General features: G+C 35.5%; 1 protein-coding gene across 1 annotated transcript; it reads right to left on the bottom strand.

Annotated features, from left to right (window-relative positions):
• Window positions 1-1,363: 1,363 nt before the first annotated feature.
• On the bottom strand, window positions 1,364-11,604 carry LOC110116370 (ferredoxin-dependent glutamate synthase-like). Its single transcript, XM_020849912.2, has 6 exons — window positions 11,096-11,604; window positions 9,590-9,902; window positions 8,655-9,097; window positions 8,406-8,537; window positions 2,032-2,130; window positions 1,364-1,756 (listed from the first exon to the last, which is right to left on the bottom strand). Exons 1-6 carry the CDS (start codon window positions 11,378-11,380, stop codon window positions 1,640-1,642), a joined length of 1,389 nt encoding a protein of 462 aa, XP_020705571.1. The 5' UTR covers window positions 11,381-11,604; the 3' UTR covers window positions 1,364-1,639.
• Window positions 11,605-11,883: the final 279 nt, after the last annotated feature.

Here is an 11,883-nt window from a genome sequence, read left to right as displayed (position 1 = left end):
AGGTTCTTTGTGTTTTGATGTTTGTAGTGAATATATAATTAGAATATAAAAGGAAAGGTTATACTTAGGATCCCCTTTTGTATTATTTTGTAATCTTAATGCTAAATCCATTGATTGGTGATCTTGAAAGGAAAAAGTTTATGTTTAGAAATTGTAGTGACTCTTTCTTTATGTTGATGCTTCATTTTGGAGTTATATTAATTGTTTTGTAAAGTTTCTTTTATCTTCTTTATGTCTGATTTCTGTTTCCGCATCGCACTTGCGAGCTAACCGGGTCGGGTCGTGACATATTAGTGAATCTGCATATTGATTTGATGTAATTCTTTTTTAGTCCTTATAATGAACGATTTCCTAATACTTATTTATGTTATATGTTTCCAAGAAAACTTTCCTGGTTTATTTCTAATCTTATTTAAATGATTTCAAATAATTAGATAATAATTCCATATTTATTGAATTGTTTATTTATTTATAATTATAAAAGTACTTGTTCAGATCAAAATCCAAATACTCTTTTGATTTTTAAGCTTGTTTATTAGCTCATTTAAGTTCTAATTTGATTAATTATTCAAGTACAAGCTTAATTTGACTATAAAAATTCTAAACAAGCCAAGTAAGAACATTTATGTGAAAGCTTGGCCCAAGCTCAAGTAGAACATGAATTTGCAGCATGAACAAACTAAAATATTTTTTTAACTAACATATTTGCAACGAAATCCAACACTATCGCATGACCTAACAATTATTCCTAAGCATGAGAACTCTCAACATCATGCATTACTCTCTCAAATGGAAACTTTTGAACATATCAAAAATTATGCACCAAGAGTTAGCACAACCACATGGAGCCACAATAGAGCCACCTGCACTTGAACTTGCTAAACCATGGAAGAATATTCCAAGACTCGAGGGAGCCACAAACCCCATGAACGCGAACCTTCAACTCTGAAATCACTTGTTAGGAAAGGCCAGATAAACCAATGGTCAAACTCATTTTCAACTTAAAAGACTTAAGCCGTAGGTGATGTCCAACCACTTAGTATTTCTATACTGACAGTTTTTAAGTATCCAATATGAAACTAAACTCAATACTCTCACATGCCCTAGTAAATTCTACATAGAATATATAAAACTTTCTTCAGTGCCATTTTTAGAAATTCATGTTGCACAAAAAAAAATTAAAATTTATGCAACAATTTACCCATGCATGGCAACATGTGTGGCCATAGCCTAGCAAAGCCATGATTGATAATCAATAAATAAAATTAAATAACCAAGTAATAACTCAATTTTAAAGAGAATAACATCTCTTCATCAATTAAAATTGCAAAAACTACATTTAAGTTAGCTTAATGCAAGATAATGGTCCAATTATTCTTAGCTTCATAAATGTAAAAACAGTTTGCCTTGATGCAAATGGGATACATAAAACAAGCTGATTAGCGAACAATAACCATGTAGAATGACTGCAAATTTATACAATATAAAACTCTTTAGGAGATAACAAACTCCTCAGCTCCACAAGAGGGGGGGTAGTTCTAACAATCTACAAGTTTTGGCCTCGCAATAATGCAATACTCATATCAAAACAACTTAATATTTCTTTAGACATAAATATTTTCATGCGTTTTAACCACTGCTACATATTAGCAAAGGATATCAACTCACAACCACTAAAATAGAACCTGAATAAAAGCAAAGCAGGTCCATCCCAAGCCTCCATTTGTCCTTTGTAATAGTCATAGAAATCAACTACCTGGATAAAAGAATATTGTTCAACTAAGGATAAAAGGAGTAAGAAACAAAAAGAAAAGCGTACTTTTTCATTTCCAAGCATAAGATTACACATTTTACAATGGGGGCAAACATAATTTAAATAGCTTCAAGGCTGCTAGCTAATACTTTAAAGCATGGAAATTTGAAGTTGAAAAAAACTATCAAGGTAACTAATTATCCCAAAAAGACAACATTTCAATATTTCTGTCCATTAAAAGGAAATGTGCCCCACTTTAAACAACATGAGAACATAACCTCAGGATATTTAATCATCAATGTGGGATGGTTCTTATATGCCTCAGGGACGAGAATCATAAGAGCCTCTGCAGGGTTTCGACCACTTCTTAGTAATAACTGCACAAATTTAAATGATGGTGATCAGGAATCAGCCCATAAAGTGGAGAATAAACATATAAACTAGAAAGAATATAAAAAGGAAGAAATGATACCCCTTTTCCAATATATAATAACATATTGTTTGTAGAAATAATTACAATCACAAACTTCAAAGTTTCAGAAGTATTACATGAATAAAGTAATTAGTACATAGTGACTTTCACAACCTTGAGAGCTACCAAGTTGAACTAAAATGCAATATATTGGTATAAAATTTTGACTCCATGAGGCTTATTACCTCCTCAACTATTTAAAGAGAAATCGTAGAGAGAAAAATATAGAGAGAGAAAGGAATGAGTTTCCAACACTGGTCGACTCTGACACCAAGATCCAAAAACTTGACACAAAAAATGAATGAAACTGATAGGATATTATAGGTTGATGTGAAATAAAGTTTAATATATTTAAAAGCTTCATGCAAGAACCATCAATCAAGGTAAGTTAGCATTTTGATGAGGACTTCGAGATTTATAAAAGAATTAGGGTTTTATAAATAAAACATAATATTAGAATTTCACGATAAAAATCTTATCCAAGAAGCCCTAAAGTGGATGTAATTAGGATCGAGTTTAAATCAATGTCATGCAATAATATTCCAAAAAATCCCAACAAAGTCTTTGATTAGGATATCAGCTGGAGATTCTTGCGTGTCTATCAGAGGAGGCATCGTATATTGACGGCTACGATTAGGAGTTTTTATTTGTGATGCATTTATGTATTTTATTTTTTATTTATATTTTGGTTTTACCATTGTACCTCTGAGAGGGATTAGTTCATGTTGTAGCCCAGAGGATAATTTCTTCTTTGTGTCTTTTGTTCCTTGAGGCCTGTATATGAAGGCCCTAGCTTTTGTATTAGAGATGATGATTTTTTGAATGAAATTTCAGCACTTGTTATTTCTCTTTGTTGTGAGTTCTTGAGAGTGAAGAAAACCCTAAGAGAGGGCCAAGCAATTCCCGTCAGCCATCGGTAGAGTCTGGGCTCGCAATTTGTATCTGTTCTTACTCCCCTCTCCCTTTCCTTCAACCCCATACCGCCGGCCACCCACACCCTTCCCCACTTCCGGCCTAACCTCTCCCCTCCACCCCCACACCTGCCGGCCAAGCCTTCCCCGAGCCCAAACCGCCAGCCTCCCTACCCTCTCCACCTCAAGCCGCCGGCCAACCTAGCCCCACCCTATCTGCTGGCCCACTCATCCACAAGTCCCTTGATTTCAAATTCAAATTGTCTCTTAAATACCTTCATAATTTATCCTATTATTAATGTGAAAAGTCTCATAATTTGAATTCAAATAGATTTGAAATTCAAACTCTTTCCTAATTAATAAAAATTTTTTTAAGAAGCTCCTCAAATCGCTCCCAATCGGAAATTAATTTGGATTTAATTCCAAATCACACATTCATTGCATGTAGACACATTCATTGAATGTGGACACCCTTCCTCTCCCCTCCTATGCCCCCCCCCCTATATTCCCTCTCTCTTAATTAATTCTCCCCATTAATGCTCTCAATCAACGCCATCCCTTCAAGGTGTGCCGCCCCACTTATTCCCCCATTAGAGGAGATTCAATTTAAAAATTATTACCTCCTTTCCAATTATAAAATCTGAAATTAAATTTCAGATTTTAATTTATTTCCCCTCCACTCACCTAAACCAAAAAACTGAAATTAAAGTTGCCTCTTCCCCTAGCCTAGGCCGACCACCCCAACCTTTCCCTCCTCTCATTCTCTTCTCCCGTACTTCATACCCCATCCAAAGAAGGAGCTACACAACCCCGGCCTACTCCCCATGAATGGCCGATCATGAAAGAGACCATGGATTCGTATACGATCATCAAGGACGAGTAGATGTGTTGAGATCACCCTTCTTCGACCTCAACTTGGAGATCGACCACACCGTTGATGACTACGTCGACCAGATCCTCTTTACTTTGACGACCGCATCGACGAGCACCAAATCCCTGGACAGTGGCAAGTTATTCAACATCCACCGACTCCTTACCCTCCGGCTAGGTTTTCATTGGGCAATATTGTAGGTGTCTTGTGTCTTTTGGTGATATCTTTAAGTTTGCTAAAATTATTCTTCCGTTAAAACAACCCTCAAGAGTGAGAGTGAGGAGAACTCAAGGTGAACTTTCTATTTGTTAACCGAAGGATTTCTATTACTTGTGCATCTAGCTTTATTATTATTTTGTTGTTATTTTAAATTGCTTTCTAACCTAATTTGTAACCGCATGCCAACGCAAAACAACAACTAAGAAATCCTAGAATCTAATCTTGTGAAACATTAATTTTAAAATTAGCAAACTTAACAATTTTTATTAAATTCCTATAATTCCTTGTATGTTTCACATCAGTCTTCCTCCTTATTACTTCTCTCAAGTATGAGAGAATATAAGCCAAATTTTCCTTCTGAACCTAATAGGAGAGAGTAGGATCAACGTTGTCTTGAGATGCATGCCAAGGGAGATGTAGGGCCATTAGTTGATCCATAAGATTCTAGCCAATTGTTACTTGAACAGAAAGAAACTTGTTATCGTCTGTTAGAAGTACTCCTAATAGACTAGGCGGTAAAGAGTTCCAGTCATTACAATAATTACAAAGGGAGGGAGAGAGGGAGAGAGAGAGAGAGAGAGAGAGAGAGAGAGAGAGAGAATAACAATGAAGAGAGAGGGGCAAAAATTATTATTTTAAAACATCAACTTGAAAAATATATTCTGATGCATCCTATTTTTAGACAGGATCCTTACCATGCTAACAAAATTGAAATTTAAAACAAGATAAAAATAATTAGATTATTCAAACCTAACAGCATGACTAGCTTGGTTTAGATTGTTGTCAACCCCTCTTGACTGTGCATAGCCTGTCTTGATGTCCCCAAATAAGTCATCATTTCTCGAGTGCTGTCTCCTTGAGAACATGATGCACTTGCAAAAAGGACTATTACTAAAATAATATTTTTGACTTCTATCTTTTTCCCCTTTTGTAGAGCATCTTTGTAATTTATTGCTATCTCCTTCATGTCAAATGGATCAAAAAGAATTGCATCTTGAATTTCTATTTTCACAATTAGTTGAATTCTTTATTAGCTGGTGAGAACCATCTGATCCTCCATTCTACATGATCAATCAGTTGAACTCTTGGTTGTTGACAATTGATTACTTGCAAAATATTATGAAACTCAATCTGTTCATCGTCCATGCTATCTTCAAATGTAATGTGTTAACAATCATCAAGAGTATCATATCTTCCAAGTAAATAAGATCCTAAAACATTTTCATTCCACAACAAACCATGATCAGCACCAAGTTCTGACAGCATATTGAAGCAAGTTGATGAGGAAAAAAGATTGGATGCACTTAGGAGATAGTTCTTTGAAATCACTCCAAGAGGAAAAATCTATTAACCCAAACTTATATTAATTTTGGAATAACTTTACAAAAGAAACTCTTCATTCTCTAAGAGAAAAGGTTGAAAATTGTTCCAATTCTATTCTTTCATTTTTCAATTCATTCACCCATACTTCCATTTCCGCAAGCCAAGGGTCAGCCAGAATAAATCTAGACCACTAATTAAACCAGACAACACAACCAAAAACAAAAGGAAATCAAATCAGGCCAAAACCAGAAGGCTCGAACAAACCCTGATTGAATTTCTTCTATAGAAATGCCACACTATAGTATGACTGAAAAGTGTAGCTATGGGCATGAAAAACAGAACAACAAATTGTGAAACATTAACCAAATAAATTAAACAAGTTATCATAAAATCCATTCTACATCATATACTAATATTCAAGATCGTTAAAATTCAGATAAAAGCTCACCGATTTTAAGATCAATCTGTAGATCTGACAGAAAGTGGGAAGCATATCTGCCACAATTTCTAATTATTTATTCGAGAAACAATGCACCATCTCTACAGGAAACAACAAAAAACAAACAACAACGTCAAGCCCTTATACCACTTCGTGGGGTCGGCTAAATGAATCCTTTTTTTTTTCTTCATTGAGATTTGAGCCCGATTAAGAGTCAAATTCTCATTTAGATCTAATAAAGAAATATCATTTCTAATATTTTCTAACCAAGTCTTTTTAGGTCTGCTACTACCTTTCTTAACATGGGTTAAATCTAATACTTCTACTCTCCTAACCGGGTCATCAAAAAGCCGCCATTTTATGTGACCAAACCATCTAAGGCGACTCTCCCTAATAATCCTTCAACTCCCTCTTTAGTCTTATCGACGAGAAGAATATCGCCAACAAAAAGCATACACCAGGGAACATCCTCTTGCAAATCTCTATTAAGAATATCATGACTAAGGCAAAAAATATATGGGCTTAAGGCTGATCTTTGACATAATCCAAAGAAAATTGGAAAATACTTGGTCAAAACACCTTGTGTTTGAACACAAGTAACAGCTCCATCCAGCATACATATCCCTAATGACTTGAATATAAGCATTATTAATCCTTTTTTTAGAACTCTCCATAGCACTTCTCTTGGAACTTTATCATATGCATTCTCTAGATCAATAAATATCATATGAAGATCTTCCTCTCTCTGTGCTTTTCCATCAAACCTCTCAATAAATGTATGACTTCCATAGTAGACCTACCCAGCATAAATCCAATTTGATTTTGAGAAATGTTCGTATCACGCCATAACCTATGCTCTACAACTCTCTCCCGTAGTTTTTAAGTATGACACATCAACTTAATTCCTCTATAATTTGCACAATCTTGTGCATCACCTTTATGCTTAAAGATAGGAATCAACACACTCATTCTCCACACATCTGGCACTAGCTCTAACAAAATAAAATTAAAATATAGCTAAACTGAAATGGGTTCATTTTAACTAAATTTGATTATAATAGGCATTACCAAGATTCCCAAGATGCCCAGTCAGAGTATAATCATACTCAATCAGACTGGACTGGCTTCAAGACTTCTGGATTTAATTAATAAAAAATATTCATCAGTATTACAATAAAAAGATTTTTAAAACTAAAATCAATCTATCAGGCCAGACTTGCAGCAACAGATTCACCTTGGCTTAGGACTTTCAAAATCCAAATCATGTTTTCAGGTTTTAGGGTATAAACCAAATACGCCACCTTAAGGGATTGAACCTCCAACGCATTAAAAGATAAAAAAATAGCTTAATCACATTATTTCACCAACCCTAGAAGGTTTGCATTTCATAGAAAATAGTTGTTGCTTTCTTAAAAGAAAATAAAGAAAGAGAGAAAACTGAATCCTGGACACATCACTTTTCCTCCAAGGGAAAAGAAAGCTTAAAAATAAATTAGTTTTCATCAAAGATGTGATGCCAATTTTCTCCATGTTCAATTTCATTTCTTTTCCTTTTGATTAGCATGGTTCCTAACATTAATGGCCCTTCAAAACAAGTTTTCTTAAAATATTATTGGCAATAAAATCAGGTTGATTTTCCAACATAGCAATACTAGCCTCCCACACAACATCCTCGGTTGTTAGTTTCGCTCACTACTAAAAGATAGCCACAAAGATCCTCTGATGCTTCATCATTTATAGGTCCACTGGATTTTATTCAATTTTAGTGTTTTCATGCTCTCCCGATCTTTTTGGATCCAATAATGCCCAGTAGATACCAAAGACTGGAATTGTAGCGTTGCTTCAAGCTAGCATTAATAGAATTAATTCACTATAAATATAGTTCTAACAAAACAATGAGAAAAGCTTCAGTGAACAAACCATGAATCCGCATAAACAAGTTGTGTCATGAAAACAATTCTTAGAACTATACATTATTTATTTATGGCAAAAATAGAACAATAAACAAGCTATTATTCTATAAGTACTGAGAGGAATCGTCTATTGATTGCAACAAACAAGTACTAAACATAAAATATTTTCCAGATGTGGTTGCATTCATATAGAATGCTACTAAATTATAGAGCAAGTTATAAATCAAAATCAGCAGGTTGATAGAAATGAATCAAAAGAAGTATAGGAATAACAACAAAGTCATTATTTGTTATAATTTTAAATTACATCACAGTATTGTTTCCGTGATTGTTTATCCAAAATAAAGAAGAATAGCTATATGAAGATCCAAAACCAATTTAGTAATTCAGCAATGCAGTGTTCTTTAAAATCTTTAAAGATTAACACAGGTAACAAAAGCATATCGAATTTAATAAATACTAAAATCGAAGACCACAATACACATGATAAGTTAAAAATCATACTTCTGCAGCACTATCAAGGTTAGCTGAATCCGATGCTTTCGGATTGCCATAAGGACGTATTTCATTTTCCCGACCACGCCAAACAGGAGACTCAATAGTTGTCTCTCGAGATTGCATCCAATTCAAGTTTCCCTAGCACATGATCTCATAGATGAGTTATCATAAGCAATAGTTTTCATAAGAAGTGGCCCTTCAAAGGTATTTTATATAGAAGGGAATATGTTTATTTCAATAAATCAAGTCAGAAACCTGAATGGTATTGATCTCCCCATTATGACCCAGCAGCCTCATAGGTTGTGCAAGAGGCCATCTAGGACTAGTATTAGTGCTGTATCTACGATGGTAAATTGCAAATGCAGACTTATATAGGTCATCCTGTAGATCCAAATAAAATTGACCCAAAACTTCAGAGCGAAGCATTCCTTTATAGACTATTGTCTGATTTGACAAAGAACAAAAATACAGCTCATCTTTCCACTCTTCTAATTGTGTTGTTCGTTCAATTAGCTTTCTGCAGATGTACAACTCCCTTTCAATGTCATCAACACTCTCCTCTTTTGGTACTTTGACAAATACTTGTTGTATGTTGGGCATTGTTTTCCTTGCATAGTAGCCAACTATTGCCGTGTTTACAGGAACAGGTCTCCACCCAATAACTTCTAAACCCTCTTCCAAGAAAGTCCTCATAATAGCTGTATAGAGTTCAAATTAGCAATTTTCAAATATCTCAATGAAGAAGAAATTGAGGCAATAGCTACCACAAGTATTATAAGCAAGGAAATTGATGATTTAAACATAAAGAATGCATGAAAACCCAAATCCTTAAGCGGGTAATCTAGCAAGCTTAAGCAATAGTTTATAAAAAATTTTTGAGGGAGGTTTTTAAGGGAAGTTTAAAAATGGCAAGAAAGTAACAGAGAAACAAAAAAAAAGGATTATAAATGAAGAATATATGAGAAATAATTTCATATAGTGGGTTCCCATTTCATAAACATGGACAAGCATGCTTCATAAGCATTTTTTAAAAAAATAGAATGACAATAACAAGAAGGAATTTAAATTAAAAAAAAAACTAAACTGAGATGCGCGCTGTAGAATGTGTTGCATCAAAAGCATAATTAATGCAATGAGAAAAGAATGTTGGCAAGTGCTTGAAAATTTTTTAAATCCAGAAAAGAAATTACCTGTTTTTGCTGCTTTCATATAGTTTTCATCTTTGGGAAGAAAAACCATTCCAACACCAGTATTACTTCTATCTAATGAAGCAACTCCCTGTTTGCTGGCCCAATCATTAAAGAGATCCCATGGCACTGAAGTCATCAGTCCAGACCCATCACCAGATATATTATCTGCTCCACATCCACCACGATGTTCCATACAACCAAGAGCTGTTAGAGCATCCAAAATTACATTATGGGATGCTTTATTTTGTAAGTTTGCAATAAACCCAACTCCACAAGCTCCTCTTTCTGATATTATGTCATCCAAATTTACAACCTGAGCAACCATCAAACTATGTAAACTTTGACAGATGAAATATCAAAAGCTATTATTTTTCTAATTTTCAAGTTCAAACAGTCCAAAAGGATGATGTAAAGCTAAAAGAAATGCTTCTAACAAAAGTCAACATTCACATGTATTCTACATAATACAAAATGATGTCAGTAACACATTGGAATCCATGTCTTTTGTTAATGGAAGTGGCAAGAATAATACATAACACACAGGTCGGTTTTGTATTGTCCTCTCACGTACTTTGGAATCTATGGATTTAATTGCTTCCTGATGTCTTTGTCAGCGGACCTTAATACTTGTGTCAAATTGGTCAACATTTTGATAGTAGCAGTTATTGATGGCCAAAATAAAAGAGATGGGAAAAAAGGTTAAAATCATCATTAATCATTCTAGAGAGGAAAATAAAACTAAACCAAACAAAAACCAATATTTATTATCGGGGCATTCAAATAGAAGTGATATCAAGCAGCAAGGTATTTCCAATAAAAGAAACCAAGCAACCCCCATGTTACATCTACTGTTAGTGGAATAGTAATTAATCAGTCATTTGATTTCAATAGCCTTGAGGCCGATGGTGAATTAAACATAAATTGCAAAATTTCCTTATGTTGGAGAAGAAAATATCAAAATAACATGCCAAAACAGATACAATTAATAATTTACCATATACCTAGCACATAAATTTTGAAAAAATATAGACATTACCACTACATTCATTCTCCTGCTTGCCTAAACAGCAATCCAGCACAGCAACAATGTTCAAAAAGAAAAGATATACGAAATCGTTATTTATTGTGCTAAAGGCCGGATGATCAATCTGATGTTTTGGACAATAATATCAAATCAACGGTGCCTCGGACAGAAATCACATAATAGAAAGTTCAACAATCCAGCTCAAAAGTAATGGAAAAAGCTTCAGCTTGGCTGATGATGAACCCAGACATCGCCGACGATATATTCACAGATTCACTAGTTGTGGATCATTAGCTTAAACGATAGTATTTTATTTGATCATTCTCATAGCAAGAAAATGCGAAAGCCAAACAAACTAGCAAAATAACTCAAAAACAATCCGTAGTGATCTAAAATAGAAAAAAATCAATCCTAATCGGGCGAAAGAATAGGTGTAAAATCAATCAAAATCACGTTATATTTCAACAAGCTATCATCAGTACCTTGGACCGCTCCTTGCCCAGCATGCCTTCGGCTACAACTGGCGCTCTCCGTGCCCTATTGGATCCTTCGAGGTCAAGGTCTCGAAGGACTGCCCTGATGGTCGGAGACCACCACTTCCTTGCACCAGCATCTCTCCGCCGCCTCGCCCGCCCTTGCGAGAAACCAATAAAATCTCCGACGAGACGGCTTCGGTACGAAGAGGAAGCGAAGGGGCAGTTCAACAAAGGTTGGCGAGGAAAAAACCTCGCCGACGGCAGCGGTGTTGGGTGGGGAAGCGCCGCCATTCCCAGTCCGTCTCAGTTACTCTTGGACCTGATCTCGTCTAAAAACACCAAGAGCTAGATTATTTCAAAAGAACCCGACAATATTCGTGTGGAGGAGAGGAGCGCGGTCGAGATAAAGCGGGATAGAGTGCCCGTAGAGAGAGATTGTTGATATTGAAAGAGAGAATGCGGACTTCAGAGCCACACGCCGCTGCTCACGTCTAACCTCTTGAAGAGAGAAGAACGAAGAAAATGCAAGGAATGTCCGTTGCCCTATATAAGTGCGGTGAAACGAGAGGTGGATCTTTCCGCTTCTGCTATACCGCAAGAGTTGGAAAGTTAGCGTGATCCGCTGCACTCGCAAAGAGGTTGGATGGATCTGTCCCCGTTCCGCCGGTGAGGTGGTCGCATGACTGCGGTTCAACGAACCATGATCCTACCGATTCGACGAGGGACCCACAGAGTTGCGCCTAAACTCTAAAGCATCAGTCCAAGTTAACATGTGAATCTTTATATGAGAAGTT

This window comes from Dendrobium catenatum, unplaced genomic scaffold (genome assembly GCF_001605985.2).
Source record: "Dendrobium catenatum unplaced genomic scaffold, ASM160598v2 fragScaff_scaffold_716, whole genome shotgun sequence".
In the NCBI taxonomy this organism is placed as follows: domain Eukaryota; kingdom Viridiplantae; phylum Streptophyta; class Magnoliopsida; order Asparagales; family Orchidaceae; genus Dendrobium; species Dendrobium catenatum.
The sequence above is the reverse complement of the archived record's forward strand: the minus strand, read 5'-3'. Positions and strand labels throughout refer to the sequence as shown.

Bases quoted from the DNA above. Each gene is read 5' to 3' on its own strand.
- LOC110116370 (XM_020849912.2), bottom strand. From the start codon at position 11,380: ATGGCGGCGCTTCCCCACCCAACACCGCTGCCGTCGGCGAGGTTTTTT. The intron at 9,903-11,095 runs GTACTGATGATA...ATGGTTGCTCAG, and splicing joins TGGGCAAGGAGCGGTCCAAG to GTTGTAAATTTGGATGACAT. The intron at 2,131-8,405 runs GTATGATTTTTA...AAATTTGTGCAG, and splicing joins ACCTTGATAGTGCTGCAGAA to TTATTACTAAGAAGTGGTCG.